The sequence below is a fragment of the Trachypithecus francoisi genome, unplaced genomic scaffold (assembly GCF_009764315.1).
Source record: "Trachypithecus francoisi isolate TF-2019V2 unplaced genomic scaffold, Tfra_2.0 Lachesis_group15, whole genome shotgun sequence".
NCBI lineage: Eukaryota > Metazoa > Chordata > Mammalia > Primates > Cercopithecidae > Trachypithecus > Trachypithecus francoisi.
In genome coordinates, this window is record NW_022681460.1 from 68,992,531 (window position 1) to 69,014,071 (window position 21,541).

General features: G+C 39.6%; 1 protein-coding gene across 1 annotated transcript in view; it reads right to left on the minus strand.

Annotated features, from left to right (window-relative positions):
• Positions 1-918: 918 nt before the first annotated feature.
• The window catches only part of ADGB (androglobin), a 245,122-nt gene continuing 224,499 nt past the window's right edge, over positions 919-21,541 (minus strand). The window contains exons 34-36 of the mRNA XM_033235138.1: positions 6,378-6,474; positions 5,634-5,817; positions 919-1,364 (exon numbers count right to left, since the gene is read on the minus strand). Coding sequence (XP_033091029.1) covers positions 1,179-1,364; positions 5,634-5,817; positions 6,378-6,474 — 467 coding nt within the window. The 3' untranslated portion in view covers positions 919-1,178. The remainder of the gene's footprint in view (positions 1,365-5,633; positions 5,818-6,377; positions 6,475-21,541) is intronic.

The following is a 21,541-nucleotide window of genomic DNA, read 5'->3' on the forward strand; positions in this document are numbered from 1 at the left end:
TTTTTAGATAGTCATGAATTAGAAATGTGCTTTTAGAGAAAGTCAATTTCCTGCTATGTGCCTCTCAGTTAATCCACTCATGGCACTGTTCTAACACTAGGGTATGACAACTTCATCTGTGTCTTACAAAAAACACAACACTGGTGAGAATGATATGGTATGTTTGAGATCACCCTCTCTCTACACCTGGGTTACTATGATGCACTGCTAGGATCCAGAGTCCTAACACTTGGCTGAGCCAGGGTAGTGCTTGGTCAATGAGGGAAGTTTCTTGAAGTTCAGTTTTTAAAAACGGCATAATTCAGCCGGGCGCAGTGGCTTACACCTGTATTCCCAGCACTTTGAGAGGCTGAGGCGGGCAGATTACCTGAGGTTAGGAGTTCGTGACCAGCCTGGCCAACATGGTGAAACCCCGTCTGTACTAAAAATACAAAAATTAGCAGGGCGTGGTGGCAGGTGCCTGTAATCACAGCTACTCAGGAAGCTGAGGCAGGAGAATCGCTTGAACCCGGGAGGCAGAGGTTGCAGTAAGCCGAGATCACACCACTGCACTCCAGCCTGGGCAACAGAGCGAGACTCAGTCTTAAAAAAAAAAAAAAGGGCATAATTCTGAAGCATAGTTATTAGTATTTTTAAACTTTTAAAGTTTGAGACTAAATTTCTTCTAAGAACAAAAGCCACTTTTCTCATTGTTGAAATTTTTTTATTTTTTATTATACTTTAAGTTCGAGGGTACATGTGCATAATGTGCAAGTTTGTTACATATGTATACTTGTGCCATGTTGATGTGCTGCACCCATCAACTCGTCATAAATGACGAGTTGATGCGTGCTGATGAGTTCATTGTTGAAATTTTAAAAGATAATCCTGTTGATTAATTTATGATCTTGTTTCACTTCTAATTAAAAATGCAGGCAGTTTAGAGTGTCAAACAAATATTTTATTACATTTTAAATATTTGGAAGCTATTTTATTGAAATTAGAGCATTTTAAACTCGAATGGCTTCAAATACTAGCTTTTTGAGGAAAACTAACAAGTTATCATGAAAATATTTCTAAGAAAGAACAATTTCTATTTTCAGTTGACCCAGAATCTTGTTTTATCAGCAGGCAGTTATAGATTATTGCAAATAGATTTTTGTCTCTACAGAAGCAGGGTAGTATTGGACATCCCCTGGTTACTTTTTCTTTCCTTTCTTTTTTTTCTGTTTGTCAGGAGCTGGGGTCTTCTTTTCTGTCTCCAGCTTCTTGGCGGCTTCCTGAGCAGCCAGAGCTTCCAGCTTTAGACACTCGGCTTCCAGCAATTTATTTCTGTACTCTTCCCTGATGTCGAAAATCTTCTGTCGGGCTTCATCTAAGGAGTCCTGTTCCAAAGCAAAACCCCAAACAAATAAGTTCCACGGGTAAAGGTTTATGTTCCCAGAAAGAAAAAATGAAATTCCTTTACCCTGTCCTTATGCCCATACATTCATAGGCAAAACGATTGAAGATGAAAATTAGTGTATGGTCTCAAAAGCTTATCAATACACGAAACATAGCAACAAAGGGTTCATGAGATTTTAACACAGTATGGCAAATAAAAACATTTGTAGGAAACATAGTCAAAAGTAAAGAAAACATACATATTTTGCCAAAGGTATTCTCTGTTTAAATTATTTCAAATACAATCTATATGAGATTTTAATAAGCCCACTGTCTCTTGCAAAGTAACTGTGCTCAAGATATTACTAGTTTCCCATATGTATGCTATCCCTGACAAAATATATCTGAGCTGTATTTGATGAAGCTCCAAATAATATGGCCAAATCCATTGGTCACTTTGTTCTTGTCAGCTTGACTTTCATTCTCACCACTTTAGCAAAACTGTGTTCATCAAGGATACCAAGGCCTTATATGAAGCTAAATCCAAGATCATTTATTGTTCTTATTCTTGCTTAACCACGCACTCTCCTCCTAGATCAACTGACTTCACTTAGCTCTTAAATTGTCTTCTGTCTCACCAGCTGCTCCTGTTCAGTCACCTTTGCTGATTTCTCCTTTTCTCCTTCATCTCTTAAGAGGGAAGTGGCCATATTAATTGCTTACTGTTTCAAAAATAATATAATCAAAGAAGAAGGATTAAAGCACAAATGCTAGCCTGAAAAGACTCTTCTAGAAATGACTGCTTTGTCTTCATCCTTGAATTTATCAAGACATTTTCCATGTTTTTTGCAACCAGCTTAATTTTATTGAGATGTTGGAAAAGCTGAATGTCAGAATCAGTCTTCCTGAAGTTTTTGCAAAAAGTAGTACTGTATCTACCATAATAAAACTGGGTTGACAAAACCAGTTGCACAAGTACTAGATGATAGTACTGACACATTAAAGAGAGAGAGAAAGAGACAGAGCAAGAGAATGAGCAGGAGAGAGGGACATTTTCAGGAGCATGTGTAAATAAGTTTAATATACATCAGTAATCCCTTGAGGAATGAGTATAAAATATATTCATTCTCCTATCTGATAAGAAATATGTTATCGATCATGTTTCTCTTAAAATGGCTTCAATCAAAACTAGGGCTCTCTCTGTGCCTCACACATAAATGAATGGGTGTGAACTCGAAGCTGTCTGAGTTAGTACTTTTTCCCCACTTCCTCTCCATCTGTAGCATTTTTCTTGGTTATTATACACAAAAACCACAAACAGGAATCCTGAAATTCCCTTTTGTTTTCTAATCTAATCTAAATTATTTCCCGCATGATAAATTAAACTTAGACAATTTTAATATCCATTCACTGATTTACTGATTCATTAATTAAACAAACTTTTGCAAAGCAGACATTCCTCTGAAGTTCTGGGGACAACAACAGTGAATCTAAACAGAGTATCTGTCCACATATAGTCTATATTCTAGCAGAGAACAATAAAAAATGAAAGCATAGTATTTATATCTACATTTTCATATGCCCATAAATAAATGTACATGCAGGGTAAGTGCTTTAAAGAAAAATAAGGCTAGGCACAGTCACACAAATTTTGAGGGTACTAATTTTGAAAGAGTAGCTGGTGAAGATAGGTAATAAATTACCCTAGAGGAGAGAGCTCATAAAAGGAAAATGTAAACCATTTTACACTTTGGGGAAAGAATATTCCAGGAAGAGGTCCAGAGGCCCAGAGGTCAAAGGCCCAGAGGTCAAAGGCCCAGAGGTGGGAACATGCCTTGCTGTTAGTGGAAAGGCAAAGTCAGCTTGGCAAAAGGTTGATAAAAATAACAGAGAGGAAAGCTCTGGAAGTCATAATCAAGATTTTGGCTTTTTTCTTAACGAAACGTAAAGCCATTAGGGAAGTGAAATGATTCCACCTTCATTTTAAATATACATTATGATAACCATTAGTGTAATTCACAAAATATTGCTGGTTATCTTCCAGGTACCTGGTAGCATTGCCCTCCCTCTTTATTAGTTTGCTGGGGCTGCTGTAACAAAGAACCACAAACTGGGTTTAAACAACAGAAATGCGGGGGCCGGGCGCGGTGGCTCAAGCCTGTAATCCCAGCACTTTGGGAGGCCCAGACGGGTGGATCACGAGGTCAGGAGATCGAGACCATCCTGGCTAACATGGTGAAACCCCGTCTCTACTAAAAAATACAAAAAAAAAAAAAATACTAGCCGGGCGAGGTGGCGGGCGCCTGTAGTCTCAGCTACTCGGGAGGCTGAGGTAGGAGAATGGCGTAAACCTGGGAGGCGGAGCTTGCAGTGAGCTGAGATTCGGCCACTGCACTCCAGCCTAGGCGACAGAGCGAGACTCCATCTCAAAAATAAAAATAAAAAATAAAAAAATAAACAACAAAAATGCATTGCCTCACAGTGCTTGATGCTATAAGTTTGATATCAAGGTCTCACCAAGGTAGGTTCCTTCTTTGAAGTTGTATGTGACTATGTGACTTGATCTGATCAGTGAAATATGAGCGCAAACGAACGTCCCATTTCTGGGTAGAAATAGTCACAGCCAATGTGCAATTCCCCATGTTCTCTTCCCCTGTTGTAATAATCATGGTAGAAGTGTCTCTATGGAAGCTCCTTCAGCCTGGGGATCTTAATAAGTAAAAGAATGCTCTATTGAACTACATTGGACACATAGCTGGAATGAGAAATACTGTTTTACTGTTTTTAGCCAGAGTTAGCGAACTTAAGCCTGTAAAGTAAATCTGGCTTATTGCTTGTTTTTCTAAGTAAAGTTTTATTTATTTTGCCATTATCCTATTTATTTAGGTATTATCTGTGATTTTGTGTCAAAATTGGCAATGTTGAGTAGATGCAACATAAATATTTACTGTTTGGCCCTTTACAGAAAATGAGTTTACCAAACACTATGTTAGGCCACTGTGATATAGGGGGTTTTATTACCACAGGATAAGCCTAGTTTGTTGTGATTGGTACAATTGTTTTGGTGGCAAAGCAGAGACCACATTGCGGAGGGGCAAAGATGGAAGCAGTTAGATCAGTAACTGGGCTTTAGCAATCTTCTGAATAAGAAAGAATGACAGGTTAGGCTAGGATGGTGGGAACAGAGATAGTAAGAAATCATCAAATTCTGGATATATTTTCAACGTAGAGTTGAGAGGTTCTGACAACTGATTGCACGTGAGGAGTGAGAGAAGTCAAAGATGTCTCCATAGTCTCTGCTTGAGCAACTAAAAGAATGTAATTGGTATTGACTGAGCTGGAGAATCTTGGTGGGGTGACATGTTTGCGCTGAGATGGGTAGGAGGGCAAGCATTCTTGAATTTGGATTTAGAGAGGTTCTGTTTGAGGTGCCTATTGGACAAACAAGAAGAGATGTCAAATGGGCGCATGCCTCACATGAGCCATTACCGGAAATGACAGTCTCACTGTAGCTAAAATATTTACAATGTCCTATAGGCTTTAGTGACTTTGGGAATATGTAGGGGTGTGTGCGTGTGTGTTGCAGGGAGGAGGGAGAAAAAAGATTCTCATTCTCCATAGTGGGAAGTTATCCATATACATTTATTGAATTTGCCCTTTTCTAGTATGATACTCCCACTTTCAATAAAGTTGCCATCTCTAACTAACGGACGTCTATTCTTCTGCTGGGGTGAAGGGTTGACAATAATCTGGATGCAAAAAGTTGAAGTGGTGATCTGCAATTCCTAAATAGCGTTAAGCTGAACAAACCCAGCTATTTTCATTTTCCTCCTACGTCACTTTTACTTCCTAACATATCTGGTGCCACCAACTGCTGAGCCTTTGAGGGATTCTGTAGGAATTCTGAGGAGCTAATTGGCTTGTTAAGACTTTTCCCATTGCCAGTTTAGGATTTGTGTGTCTCAAGCCGGTTAATGTGATTTTAATCCAGTTATTTTCCAATTTGAACAAATAATTTTGTTGTTGTCTTCTCTCCTTTTCTTCCCATCTTTGAGCATAGATTCCCAACACTGCATTTTAGGGGGATTTTAGGGAGGGAGTGAGGCGAGATGTATAGAATCAAATTTGTGATGTTTTCCTAGAAGTTGTGAATCATAAAAACCTAGGTTTTCAAGACTTTTCTGTACAAATATTATTTAATTGTATAATTTCTTTTTACTGTTATGAAAGAATTTGCCAACTATAATCTATGTATGTGCTCTTAGACTCACCCACATTTCCTTATACATATCCAGGACTTCTTCTTTTAACTTCAACTGCTCTTCTTGGTCAATATTTCGAATGCTAAGGACTCTGCTCCTGTACTGTCGAAACTGATGAATTTCTTCTGCCTTTTGCATTGCCTGCTGCTGATTCAATTCATCTGTTTGCAGCAGAGGATCTGTATCTGTTTTCCTTGATACAAAAAAATCATCAAAAGATACAATTTTCATTTGGGAACTCTGGAATAAGCTTCACTTTAGACGGCAAACAATTTTAAATCATATCAACAATATGGTGGTCTGAGTCAAATAAAACATTAGTGATAGAAAAAAGTAAATGGTTATTTTCTGGATATGCTATGGTCCCTTTATTGACTCACTGATATTTTAGGAAAATATTTTGGAGAATATCAGTAAATTTGGATTCAACATTTGATGAGGTGATTGTGAAACTTGTGTTCAAAACTATAAGAATATCTTGTAGGTTTTCCTTTTGAATTTATGCAGCTAAGTAATTTTGACAATGTTTCCAAACTTATAAATATGCTTAATATATTTATATTACTTCTATCATCTAGTTATTAAAAATTGAATACAATTAAACAATGGCAGCAGGTGTGATAGACATTTTCTGTAGCTCATCTCTCTTAATCAGGCTCAAATTAAATCTTTACAGAAAACATTTAAATATTTTAATAATTGATTTAACAAAACACACAGTTGTCTGCATCAATCATGTTTATGAAAACTTACCGAACATATTGACTTAAATCCATAAATTCTAGTGCTTTTCGAATAAGTCGTGGAGATGTTTCCAAAATTGTTGGAGATCGTGTACGAGGTCCTGTTTCTTTAAAACACACACACACACACACACATAACAAAAAACCTAGGCTTTAAAAAATAATCAATAATGACTAACTAAATGACTATATCTCATTTTAATTGAAAATAATATTTGCTGTTGTAAAACAACCATTGATTGGACTTGTCTTATTTAATACAATGTTAATAATATATAATTATATGCTTATATTTTGTTTATCCTCTAGCTGGTGTTACTACGCTTTTAGTTAAATAAAGATGACAAAAATGAAAAATTAACAAAATACTATTCTAATCACAGTTAAATGGAGGAGGATTAGTCTCCATTAATAAAAACAAGTCTTATGTTAAGTTACAAAATTTCATTATTAACAAGTTAAATGGCCCAGTATTTAATGAGACTGGGCTTTGCCTGAATGCTACGCTAAGTACTACTGGGCTTGGGATATAAATAGATTTTTTACATATTTATACTGAAATACTGAAAATAGTATTTTACCTTCAATAAACTTATAGTCCAGTGGAGTAGGCAATATATAAAAGATAAACACTGAAAATCAAATTAGCAGTAGCTTTTTAATCCATAGACCAGTAGTGAGCCCACAAAAACAGATTTAAGAGACTTGAGTCTACGATATTAACTTTTCAGCATTTCCAGACCACTGATTTTTTTTTTTTAAAACTACTGAAGTGTAATTTATATACATAAAATTCAACCATTTTAAGGTTCTAATTCAATACTTCTTAGTAAATTTACCAAGTTGTGTGACCATCAACAAAATCCAGTTTTAAAACATTTTCATCATTCAAATAAGATCTCTCTTTTGTCCTATAATAGTCACTTTGTGTTCTCACCACAAACTCCCGGCAATCATTAATCTGTTGATGTCTCTACAGATTTGTCTTTCCTGGACATTTTATGTAAGTAGGAGTGGATTACTGGGTCATATGGTAAAATTCTTTAACTTTTAAAGAAACTGTCAAACCATGGTGTTTTGATCATTATTTTTAATTTTATGACCAATTTTGAAATTACATAGTAAAAATCTCCCCACTTGGTTCATTTAAAAAAGAAAAGAGTTTATTTTTAAGAGCAGTTTTAGGGCCAGGCGCGGTGGCTCGCGCCTGTAATCCCAACACTTTGGGAGGCCAAGACAGGTGGATCACAAGGTCAGGCGTTCAAGACCAGCCCGACCAAGATAGTGAAACCCCGTCTCTACTAAAAATGCAAAAATTAGCTGGGCACAGTGGCAGCCATCTGTAATCCCAGCTACTCGGGAGGCTGAGGCAGGAGAATCGCTTGAACCCGGGTGGCAGAGATTGCAGTGAGCCAAGATCTTGCCATTGCACTCCAGCCTGGGCGACAGAGTGAGATTCTGTCTCAGAAAACAACAACAACAACAACAACAGCAACAACAACAACAGAAACAGTTTTACGTTTCAGAGTAAAATTGACAGGAAGTACATACAGAGATATCCCATATCCCCCTTCCTCCCATACACACATAGCCTCCCCCATTATTAACATCCCTTACCAGAGTGGTACATCTATTACACAATCACACCATCTGCAAACAAATACAGTCTTCCTTCCTTCCTTCCTTCCTTCCTTCCTTCCTTCCTTCCTTCCTTCCTCTTTCCCTCTCTCTTTTCATTTCTTTCCCTCCCTCCTTCTCTCTCTTTCTTTTCCTTCCTTCCTTCCTTCCTTCCTTTTTTTTTTTTTTTTCAGAATGTCACTCTGTCACCAGACTGGAGTGCAGTGGTGTGACCTTGGCTCACTGAAACTTCCGCCTCCCTGGTTCAAGCGATTCTCCTGCCTCAGCATCCCGAGTAGCTAGGATTACAGGCACGTGCCACCAAGCCCAGCTAATTTTTGTATTTTTAGTAGACATGGGGTTTCGTCACGTTGGCCAGGAGTTTTCTTTCTTTCTTCCCAATTATTATATCTATTTAGTTCATTTCCTGGTCTCATTGTATTTTCTAGGAGTTCTTGTACATGTTGAAAAAGAGTGGTAACAGAGGACATCTTTGGCTTGCTCCTGATCTTAGTGGGAAAGCTTCCAATTCCTCACCATTAATGTTAGCCATAGGTTTTTTTTGTAGAAAGTCTTTATCAGGTTGAGTGAGTTCCTCTCACACTTGGATCTTTTTTTTTTTCAAAATTATTTTGCCATTCTGGTTTTTTTTTTTTTTTTTTTTTTTCATTTTCATGTAAGTTTTGGGAATAGCATATCAAATTCTGTAAAATGTCTACTATGATTTTGATAGAGATTATACTGAATCTACATACCAATTTGAAAGGTATTACTATCTGAACATTAGGTCTTATAGTCCAAAGCATAAATGATCTCTTTATTTAGATAATTTAAAATTTCCTTTGGTGATGTTTTGTAGTTTTCAACACATAAATTCTATACTTGGTTAAATTTATTTCCATATATTTATTATTGATGCTGTTGTGAATAACACTTTCTTCTCAATTTCAATTTTGATTGTTCATCAATAATACATAGAAATAAAATTGATTTATGTTTACTAATCTTTCATCATGTGACCCTGCCAAACTCATGTATTCATTGTTTTTCTTTTTCTGATTTCTTAGAATTTTAGCATATAGGAGAGTGTTGTCTGAGAATAGTTTTACTTCTTTGTTTCTAAGATTGACGTGTTTTATTTCTCTTTCTTGATTGAATTAGCAAGAACCTTCATTAAAATGTTGAATGTAAGTGGTTACAGTAGACATTCTGCCTTGTTCTTGACCTTAGGCTGAAATTATTCAATGGTTCACCATTAAGTATGATGGTTACTATAGGTTTTCCTAATTATCCTTTATCAGTCTGAGGAAATCCCCTTGTATTACCAGTTTGTTGTGAGTTTTCTTTCTTTGTTCCTTCTCCCACTGTTTGTGCATTATTGTTATATATGTTTGTACATTATAAGCCCAACAATATAGTTTTATAATAATTATTTGTTAAATAAGTAAAAAAAATGGAAAATCTATTTATGTTGTCTTCTAAAATTTACCTACATAATTACCTTTCTTTGTGGATATGAGTTCCCTTTGGATGTCACCTTCTTTCAGCCTGAAGGACTTCCTTTAGTATTTGTTTTAAGGCAGATCATCTGGAAACAAATTATCAAGCAAGCACAAACAAGTGCTTGTTTATTGTGAATGTGTTTAAATTTGCCTTAATTTTGATGAATTTTCTTTATTTCCTTTGTTTTCTGTCTCATTAAAATTTTTTTATTCCTTCTTCTTTCTTTAAGCCTACTTTATTGCTTTCTATCCAACTTGGTTTTTTTTTTTTTCCACTGCTGAATCTCCAACTATTTACTTATTTATTATCAATAGGTTTATTGGGAACAGGTAATGCTTGTTTATATGGATAAATTGTTTAGTGGTGATTTCTGAGATTTTGGTGCACCCATCACCTGAGCTGTGTACACTGTACCCGATGTGTACTCTTTTAGCCCTCACCTTCCTCTCACCCTTCCCCCAGTCCCTAAAGTCCATTATGTCATTCTTATGCCTTTGTGTTCTCATAACTTAGCTCCCACTTATAAGTGAGAACATACAATCTTTCATTTTTCATTCCTGGGTTAGTTCACTTTGAATAATGGTCTCCAACTGCATCCACGTTGCTGTGAATGCCATTATTTCATTTCCTTTTATGGCTGAGCAGTATTCCATGGTGTGTCCATATATGCATATATACGTATATATGTGTGTGTGTGTGTGTGTATACACCACACTTTACTTGTTGGTTGATGGGTTGTTTGATTGATGGGTTGGTTGATGGGCTGGTTCTGTATTTTGCAATTGCAAATTGTGCTGCTATAAACATGTATGTGCAAGTGTCTTTTTCATATAGTGACTTCTTTTCTTTTGGGTAGATACCCAGTAGTGGTATTGCTGGATCAAATGGTAGTTCTACTTTTAGTTCTTTAAGGAATCTCCACATTGTTTTCCATGGTGGTTGTACTAGTTTACATTCCCACCAGCAGTATAAAAGTGCTCCCATTTCAACATGTCCACACCCAGCTCTATTATTTTTTGTTTTTTTGATTGTGGCCATTCTTGCAGGAATAAGGTAGTATCACATTGTGGTTTTGATTTGCATTTCCCTGATAATTAGTGATGTTGAGCATTTTTTCATATGTTTGTTGGCCATCTGTGTATCTTATTTTGAGAATTGTCTATTCATGTCCTTAGCCCACTTTTTGATGGGGTTGTTATTTTTCCTTGCTGATTTGTTTGAGTTCCTTGTAGATTTTGGATATTAGTCCTTTGTCAAATGCATAGTTTGGGAAGAATTTATCCCACTCTGTGAGTTGTCTGTTTATTCTGCTGATTATTTCTTTTGTTGTACAGAAGATTTTTAGTTTAATTAAGTCCCATCTATTTATCTTTGTTTTTGTTGCATTTGCTTTTGGGTTCTTGGTCGGTCATGAAATCTTTGCCTAAGGGGTTTTTCTGATGTTATCTTCTGGAGTCTTTATGGTTTCTGGTCTTAGATTTAAGTCTTTGATCCATCTTGAGTTGATTTTTGTATAAGATGAGAGATGAGAGATGAGGATACAATTTCATTCTTCTACATATGGCTTGCCAATTATCCCAGCACCATTTGTTGAATAGCATGTCCTTTCTGCACTTTCTGTTTTGTTTGGTTTTTGAAGATCAGATAGCTGTAAGTAATTGACTTTGTTTCTGGGTTCTCTATTCGGTTCCATTGTCTGTTTTTATGAAAGTACTTTGCTGTTTTGGTAATTATAGCCTTGCAGTATAGTTTGAAGTTGGGCAATGTGATGCCTCTAGATTTTTTCTTTTTGCTTAGTCTTGCTTTGGCTATGCAGGTTGGTCATGCTTTCACTATGTAGGCTCTTTTTTGGTTCCAAATGAATTTTAGGATTTTTTTTCTAGTTCTGTGAAGAATGATGATGGCATTTTGAGGGGAATTGCATTGAATTTGTAGATTGCATTTGGCAGTATGGTCATTTTGACAATATTGATTCTACTCATCCATGAGCATGGGATGTGTTTTCATTTGTTTGTGTCATGTATGATTTATTCCAGCAGTGTTTTATAGTTTTCCTTGTAGACCTCTTTCACCTCCTTGGTTAGGTAAATCCCTAAGTTGTTTTTTTTTTTTTTTTTTCTTTGCAGCTATTATGAAAGGGATTGAGTCTTGATTTGTTTCTCAGTTTGGTTGCTACTGGTGTATAATAGTGCTGGTTATTTATGTACATTGATTTTGCATCCTGAAACTTTACTGAATTCATTTATCAGATCCAGGAACTTTTTGGATGAGTCTTTAGGGTTTTCTCAGTATACGATCATTTCATCAGCAAACAGCGACAGTTTGACTTCCATGGTGCATATGTACCACATTTTCTTTATCCTGTCTGTCACTGATGGGCATTTAGGTTGCTTCCATATCTTTGTGAGTAGTGCTGCAGCAAACATTCACATGCATGTGTCTTTATGGTAGAATGATTTATATTCCTCTGGGTATATACCCAGTAATGGGATTGCTAGATCAAATGGTTGAACTAATTTACATTCCCACCAACAATGTATAAATGTTCCTTTTTCTCCACAGCCTGACCAGCATCTATTATTTTTGGACTTTTTAATAATAGCCATTCTGGCTGGTGTGAGATGGTATCTCATTGTGGTTGTAACACATATTTTTCCAATGATCAGTGACGTTGAGCTTTTCTTCATTTGCTTATTGGCTGCATGTATGACTTCTTTAGAAAAACGTCTGTTCATGTCCTTTGCCGACTTTTTAATGGGATTGTTTTTCTCGTGTAAATTTGTTTAAGTTCCTTATAGATGCTGAATATTACAACCTGTAAGATGGAGAGTTGCAAAAATTTTCTCCCTTTCTGTAGGTTGTTTGTTTACTCTGTTGATAGTTTCTTTTACTGTGCAGAAGCTATTAAGCTTAATAAGATTCTACTTGTTAATTTTTGCTTTTGTTGCAATTGCTTTTAGGTGTCTTTGTCATGAAATTTTTGCCTGTTCCCATGTGCAATTGATCTAATACGTTATAGTTACTCTGCATTCTGATTCCCCAAGGGATTATTGTGGCTTTTCTTTGTTTAGTTGCTTATTTACTTAGTAATTTGCTTGTAGAGTCTTATTTCCCCTGCAATTTTCAGCTAATGATGTTTCTAACGATTTTCTTTAATTTTTATTTTTTATTTTTAATCCTAGCTTCCTTGGAGTCACCAATCGGTCAGAATAGTGGTTATATAATATTTTCTCAAATATTTCTCTTAAACACCTTGATTTAGTATAGCTTCCACTCTTGACAAGGATATCTTTATGTATTTTAGAGTATACATTCAAAGTTCTGGCATCGTACAAAGCTGTCCCCACTTTCACTGGTTTAAGGTCTCATACTGAAACAAGGACAAGAAGATAAGATGGACCCTCTGTAGTCTCTCCTGAGTATGCACACATTCCCAACATGTATGTAGCCATTCAGGTGCCCCAAAATATTAGAAGCTTATCAAAGCCCACAATGGGTCTTACATTACTCAGATCTACCTGTCTTATTTTTGGCTGATCTGTTGCTCCTTGACCAGTATCACAATCTCAGGCAGCTGTGATGTTGGCTATTCCCGGTTGTTTGCCATCAAGTTCCCCATTGCTTTCAACAATGTTAATGGGCATGGGGACTTTCCATGAAGCCTCAAATCAGATAAGCCTCCATCTAGCATTGATATCAAGACTGCTGGTCCTCATGGTTGCTGTGCTATAAACCTTGGAACTGATGAGAGAACCCCACGTTAATATGCCACAGATCCCCACTGTTCCTACCAAGTTTGGTAGAGGAACTAATACACCCCCAAAGATGCCTACATCCTAATCCCTGGAACCTGTGACTGTGTTACCTTATATGACAAAACCTTTGCAGATGTGATTAAGGATTTTAAAATGGAAAAAAAAAATATTCTAGATTATTCAGGTGGGCACAATATAATCACAAGAGCCCTTATAGGGAAAAGATGGAGATAGCAGAAGAGTCAAAGAAGGAGAAAAGACAATGGGCATGGAAGAAGGTGCAAGAGAGAGAGGGAGAGAGAGAGAGTTGAAGATGCTGTCCTGCTGGCCTTGAATATGAGAATCAAGCCACAGCCAAGAAGTCAGGTGGCCCTAGAAAGTGGAAAAGGAAATGGATTCTTCCCTATAGCCTGTAGGAGGAATGCAGGCCTGCCAGCACATTGATTTTAACATTAGTGCCTTTCAGAAATACAAGGTAAAAAATTTGTATTACTTTAAATCATGAAGCTTGTGGTTATTTGTTACAAAATCAATAGGAAATGAATAAAATTAGATTCCCTTTTTCTCAGCCTACCTCCGTATCCTAGCCTCCCTACAGCTCCCCTTCCTGTTAATGATAAGCCTCCTTTAATCTCCCCCACCCAGAAGGAAATAAGCAAAGAAATCTCCAAGGGACCACCAAACCCCTGGGCTAACGGTTATGTCCCTTCAAGCTGTAGGGGGAGTGGAATTTGCCCCAACCCGGGTACATGTCCCCTTCTCCCTCTCTGATTTAAAGCAGATCAAGGTATACCTGAGGAAGTTTCAAATAATCCTGATAGGTATATAGATGTCCTATAGGGTCTAGGGCAAACCTTCGACCTCATTTGGAGAGATGTCATGCTATTGTTAGATCAAACCCTGGCCTTTAATGAAAAGAATGTGGCTTTAGCTGCAGCCTGAGAGTTTGAAGATACCTGGTATCTTAGTCAAGTAAATGATAGAATGACAGCCGAAGAAAGGGACAAATTGCCTACCGGTCAGCAAGTCATCCCCACTATGGATCCCCAGTGGGACGTTGACTCAGATCATGGGGACTGGAGTCACAAACATCTGTTGACCTGTGTTCTAGAAGGACTAAGGAGAATTAGGAAAAAGTCCATGAATTATTCAATGATGTCCACCATAACTCAGGGAAAGGAAGAAAATCCTTCTGCCTTCCTTGAGTGGGCCTTAAGAAAATATACTCCCCTCTCACCCAACTCCTTCGAGGGTCAATTGATCCTAAAAGATAAGTTTATTACCCAATCAGCAGCAGATATCACAAGAAAGCTCCAAAAGTGAGCCCTGGGCCCTGAACAAAATCTGGAGGCATTATTAAACCTGGCAACCTTGGTGTTCTCTAATAAGGACCAAGAGGAACAGGCCAAAAAGGAAAGGCAAGATCAGAGAAAGGCCACAGCCTTAGTCATGGTCCTCAGACAAACAAACATTGGTGGTTCAGAGAGGACAGAAAATGGAGCAGGCAAATCACCTGGTAGTGTTTGTTATCTGTGTGGTTTGCAAGGACACTTTAAGAAAGATAGTCCAGTGAGAAACAAGCTGCCCCTCGCCCATGTCCACTATGCCAAAGCAATTGGAAGGCACACTGCCCCAGAGAACAAAGGTTCTCTGGTCCAGAATCCCCCAACCAGATGACCCAACAATAGGACTGAGGGTTCCCAGGGCAAGCACCAGCTCATGTCATCACCCTCACTGAGCCCCAAGTAAGTTTAACCATTGAGGGCCAGGAAATTGACTTCCTCCTGGATACTGGCGTGGCCTTCTCAGTGTTAATCTCCTCTCCTGGGTTGCTGTGCTCAAGGTCCATTACCATCCAAGGAATCCCAGGACAGTCTATAACCAGGTATTTCTTCCACCTCCTCAGTTGTAATTGGGAGACTTTGCTCTTTTAACATGACTTTCTTGTTATGCCTTAAAGTCCCACACCCTTCTTAGGGAGGGACATACTAATCAGAGCTGGAGCTATTATCTATGTGAATATGGTGAACAAGTTACCCATTTGTTGTCCCCTACTTGAAGAGGGAATCAACCCTGAAGTCTGGGCATTGGAAGGACAATTTGGAAGGGCAAAAAATGCCTGCCCAGTCCAAATCAGGCTAAAAGACCCCACCACTTTTCCTTATCAAATGTAATATCTCTTATGGCCTGAAACTCATAAAGGATTACAGAATATTGTTAGACATTTAAAAGCTCAAGCCTTAGTAAGGAAATGTAGCAGTCCCTGCAACACCCCAATTCTAGGAGTACAAAAAACAAATGGTCAGTGGAGACTAGTGCAGGATCTTAGACTCATCAGTGAGGCAGTAATTCCTCTATATCCAGTTGTAAGCAACCCCTATACCCTTTTCTCTGAAATACCAGAGGAAGCAGAATGACTCACTGTTTTGGAACTCATGGATGCCTTCTTCTGCATTCCCCTGCACTCTGGCTCCCAGTTTCTCTTTGCCTTTGAGGATCCCACAGACCACACGTCCCAACTCACGTGTATGGTCTTGCCCCAAGGATTTAGGGATATCCCTCATCTGTTTGGTCAGGCACTGGCCCAAGATCTAGGCCACTTTTCAAGTTCAGGCTCTTTGGTCCTTCAGTATGTGGATAATTTACTTTTGGCTACCAGTTCAGAAGCCTTATGCCGTCAGGCTACTCGAGATCTCTTGAACTTTCTAGCTAACAAAGAGTACAAGGTGTCTAAATCGAAGGCCCAGCTCTGCCTACAACCAATCAAATATCTAGGCCTAATCTTAGCCAGAGGAACCAGGGCCCTCAGCAAAGAACAAATACAGCCTATCCTGGCTTTTCCTCACCCTAAAACATTAAAACAGTTGCGGGAGTTTCTTGAGATCACTGGCTTTTGCTGACTATGGATCCCCAGATACAGCGAGATGGCCAGGCTGCTCTATACTCTAATCAAAGAGACCTAGAGGGCGAATACTCATCTAGTAGAATGGGAACCAGAGGCAGCAGCAGCCTTCAAAACCTTAAAGCAGGCCCTAGTACAAGCTCCAGCCTTAAGTCTTTCCACAGGAAAATACTTCTTTCTACATGTCACGGAGAGAGAGGCAATAGCTCTGGGAGTTCTTATTCAGATTCGTGGGACAACCCCACAACCAGTGGCATACCTAAGTAAGGAAACTGATACAGCAGCAAAAGGCTAGCCTCACTCTTTATGGGTAGTTGCGACAGTGGGCAGTGGCCATCTTAGTATCAGAGGCTATCAAAATAATACAAGGAAAGGATCTCACCGTCTGGACTACTCATGATGTAAATGGCACATTAGGTGCCAAAGGAAATTTATGGCTATCAGAAAACCGCCTGCTTAGATACTGGGTGCTACTCCTTGAGGGATCGGTGCTTCACATACACATGTGTGCAGTCCTCAACCCTGTTACTTTTCTCCCAGAGGATGGTGAACCAGTCGAGCATGACTGCCAACAAATTGTAGCCCAGATGTATGCTGCCCAAGAGGATCTCTTAGAAGTCCCCTTAGCTAATCCTGACCTTAACTTACATACCGGTGGAAGTTGATTTGTGGAGAATGGGATATGCCATTGGTTATGCCATAGTTAGTGATGTAACAGCACTTGAAATTAAACTTCTTCCCCCAGGGACCATCACCCAGTTAGCAGAACTAGTGGTGCTTACCTGAGCCTTAGAACTGAGAAAGGAGAAAACAATAAATGTGTATACAGATATCAAGTATGTTTATCTAATCCTACATGCCCATGCTGCAATATGGAAAGAAAGGGAGTCCCTAACCTCTGGGGGAACCCCCATTAAATATCACAAGGAAATCATGAAGTTATTGCACATCAAAAACCCAAGGAGATGGCAGTCTTACATTGCCAAAGCCATCAAAAAGGTGAAGGAGAAAAGGCAAAAGGAAACTGTCAGGCAGATACTGAGGCCAAAATGGTTTCCAGGCGGAATCTCCCATTAGAAATACCTATGGAAGGACCCTTGGCATGGAACAACCCTCTCCAAGAGATTAAGCCCCAGTATTCCCTGATTAAAATAGAATGAGGACTTTCATGGGGGCATAGTGTTCTCCCCTTGGGGTGGTTAATGACAGAAGAGGGAAAGGTACTCATATCTGAAGCCAGCCAGTGGAAAATACTTAAGGCCCTCCACCAAACTTTTCATATGGGTATTGAGAACACTCATCAAATGACCAAATCCCTATTTACAGGGCCAAATCTCCTCCAGACTATCCAACAAGTAGTCAAAGCCTGTGAGGTGTGCCAAAGGAATAATCCCTTGCTACATCATACGGCCACTCTGGGGGAAGAAAGAATAGGTCGCTATCCCAGGGAGGACTGGCAGTTAGACTTCACCCATATGCCTAAGTCAAGGGGATTTCAATACTTGTTGGTCTGTGCTGATACCTTTATAAATTGGATAGAAGCCTTCCCCTGCAAGACAGAGAAGTCTCAGGAAGTGGTTAAAGTCCTAATTCATGAAATAATTCCTAGATTTGGGCTTCCCTAAAGCTTACTAAGTGGCAATGGTCTGGCTTTTAAAACCACGGTAACTCAGGGTATTTCCAGGGCGCCAGGGATACAACATCACCTTCATGGTGTCTGGAGGCCACAATCTTCAGGGAAGGTTGAGAAGGCAAATTAAACACTCAAGGGGCACTTAAGGAAACTAACACAAGAAACTCATCTCCCATGGCCTTGCTGGGTATCTGAAATTCTCCTCACAAAATGGAGCTCAGTCCATATGAAATGCTGTATGGATGACCTTTTCTCACAAATGACTTTTTACTTGATCAGGAAATGGCCAACTTGGTCAAGGATATAACTTCTTTGGCAAAATATCAACAAAACCTTAAAAATCTACCTGAAGGATGTCAAAGAGACAAGGGAAGAGAGTTGTTCCAACTGGGAGATACAGTGTTGGTCAAGTCCCTCTCCTCTACTTCCCCATCCATGGATTCCTTGTGGAAGGACCATATTTGGTAATCCTCTCTATCCCCACTGCATTTCAGGTGGCAGGAGGGGAATCTTGGAAAATGACTTTTTACTTGATCAGGAAATGGCCAACTGGGTCAAGGATATAACTTCTTTGGCAAAATATCAACAAAACCTTAAAAACCTACCTGAAGGATGTCAAAGAGACAAGGGAAGAGAGTAGTTCCAACTGGGAGATACAGTGTTGGTCAAGTCCCTCTCCTCTACCTCCCCATCCATGGATTCCTTGTGGGAAGGACCATATTTGGTAATCCTCTCTATCCCCACTGCATTTCAGGTGTCAGGAGGGGAATCTTGGATTCACCACACCCAGAGTTAAACTTTGGACACCCCCTGAGGAACCTGCGGGACCATCAGTTCAGGAGTCCCAAGATCAGCCAGACCAGCCTCGATACACCTGCAAACTGTTGGAGGACTTGCGTCACCTATTCTGGAAGGAAATGTCACAGACTAAAAAGGCTCCTACAGCTGATCCTGAGGAAAAACCTTTTCCTACTTAAAAAAGATAAATGAAAACCTGTATAATCTTTAACACCTCTCCTTGACCCTTTAATGGAATCCTTTTACTGTCTCATCACATTATTAAGCAGTATACTAACCATACTCTATGCAGTAGGACTATATACTGTAGCTTCTGCCAGGACAGAAATCCTAATCACGTCAACCTTTTTTTCTATCCTCCTTCCTTCTGACAGCAATTTACTCCTACCTTTAACTCAGACTGGATAAAATGATCTCATCTTCCAGGGCACCCTCTTTACCTTCCTAGTTACTCTTTGCCTATCTATCCCTCCTGCTTCCTTGGATACCCCACATAGTCGCCCCTCCCCTTCTACTAGCTCCTAATTACCTCTACAAGACTCTCAACTTAACCCACTCTCTGTTAAACTAGTCCAGTCCTTCCCTGCCAAATGACTGTTGGCTTTGTATCTCTCTATCAGCCACTGCTTACATTGCCACTCCCATTCCTGCAGAAAATACTGCGTCTTTACTAACTTAACCTACCACCCCAATTATGAAGGAAAAGACCCTTTCCAACTTCTAAATATGCAATCATTAGCTGACTTCTCCATCTCTGATAGGACCAAGAATACCCTAACAGGATGTGCAATCCAGCTTTTACGCTCTTACATTTCTAACCTCACCTACTACATGAGCAATGAAAAGCCCATACATGGCCCTGTGACTACAAATACCATCTTAACTTTCCAAGCCCCTTTATGCATCCAACACAACCTGTTATCAGGCCTGCCCATGGGGCATCTACAATCCCATCAGTGTAATTACACCTACAACTTCAAGCTCCAACTGATCATAGTAACTTCCAGCTCACCCAAACAGCTCCATTCAGATGGCTTGTCCACTTCTCAGGGCCTCCAAAAATCATCACCTCCTTCCTACTTAACAAACAGTTTGGGTTTTGTAATGGCAAACATACTCCCTGTATGACCATTCACCCCTGGACCCACTACAGCAGCACCCCCACCACTAATGAATGCCTTCTCATTCCCTCTTTCAATCACTCTCTTGAATGGTTCCTAGTAGATACAAAATGGTTTTTTCTCCAATGGGAAAATAGAACACAGAGAGCCACTCAGTTTGCTCCCAACACCCCTTTCCAGCCACTCACCAGAGTTGCCTTGGCAAGTACTCTACAGGTATGGGAAAATGAAAACAACAAACTCACACCTTTTTAGCATACATAACCAGTTCTGTCTACCGAGCCAAGGCATATTCTTCTTATGTGGAACTTCAACTTATATCTGCCTCCCTACCAACTGGACAGGCACCTGCACCTTAGTCTTCCTAAGTCCCAACATTGACATTGCCCCAGGAAATCAGACCCTACCAGTGCCCCCTCAGAGCTCAAGTCTGTCAGTGCAGGGTCATACAATTAATACCCCTACTTATAGGGTTAGGAATGGCCACTGCTACAGGAACCAGAATAGCCAGTCTATCTACTTCATTATCCTACTACCACACACTCTCAAAGGATTTCTCAGACAGTTTGCAAGAAATAATGAAATCCATGCTTACTCTACATCCCAAATAGACTCTTTGGCAGCAGTAACTCTCCAAAACCGCTGAGGCCTAGACCTCCTTACTGCTGAGAAAGGAGGACTTTGCACCTTCTTAGGGGAAGAGTGTTGCTTTTACACTAACCAGTCAGAGATAGTATGAAACTCTGCCTGGCATTTACAGGAAAAGGCTTCTGAAATCAGACAACACCTTTCAAACTCTTATACCAGCTTCTGGAGTTGGGGGACATGGCTTCTCCCCTTTCTAGTTCCTGCAACAGCCATCTTGCTATTACTCACCTTCAGGCCCTGTATTTTTAGCCTCCTTGTCAAATTTGTTTCCTCTGGGATCAAGGCCATCAAGCTACAGATGGTTTTACAAATGGAACCCCAAATAAGCTCAACTCACAACTTCTACTAAGGACCCCTGGACCGACCCACTGTCCCTTTGACTGGCCAAGAGAGCTCCCCTCTGGAGGACACTACAACTGCAGGGCCCCTTCTTTGCCCCCATCCAGCAGGAAGTAGCTAGAGCAGTCATCACCCAATTCCCAAAAGCAGTTGGGGTGTCCTGTTTAGACGGGGGATCAAGAGGTGAAGCCAGCTGGACTTCCTGGGTCAAGTGGGGACTTGGAGAGCTTTTCTGTCACAGAAGAGTATTGTAAAATGCACCAATCAGCACGCTGTAAAAACGTAGCAATCAGTGTCCTGTAGCTAGCAAGAGGATTGTAAAATGCACCAATCAGTGCTTTGTAAAATGCCCCAATCAGCACTCCATAGAGTGCACCAATCAACACTCTGTAAAATGCACCAATCAGCACTCTGTAAAATGCACCAATCAGCACTCTGTAAAATGCACCAATCATCAGGAGTCTAAAAGTAGCCAATCTCAGGGAGGACTGAGAAAAGGGCACTTTGGTAGGGCAGAAACGGAACATGGGAGGGGACAAATAAGGGAATAAAGGTTGGCCACCTCAGCCAGCAGCAGCAACCCGCTTGAGTTCCCTTCCATGCTGGGGAAGGTTTGTTCTTTTGCTCTCACAATAAACCTTGCTACCACTCACTCTTTGGATCCATGACATCTTTAAAAGTTGTAACACTCACTGCGAAGGTCCGTGGCTTCATTCTTGAAGTCAGGGAGACCATGAACCCACCAGAAGGAACCAACTCTGGACACAGTGGCATGCAAACATTAAAATGATAATAAATGTTTTCAAGTGTTTGAGAAATGTCTTGCAGATATTTTGTGCTTGGAGATAGGCTGCTTGG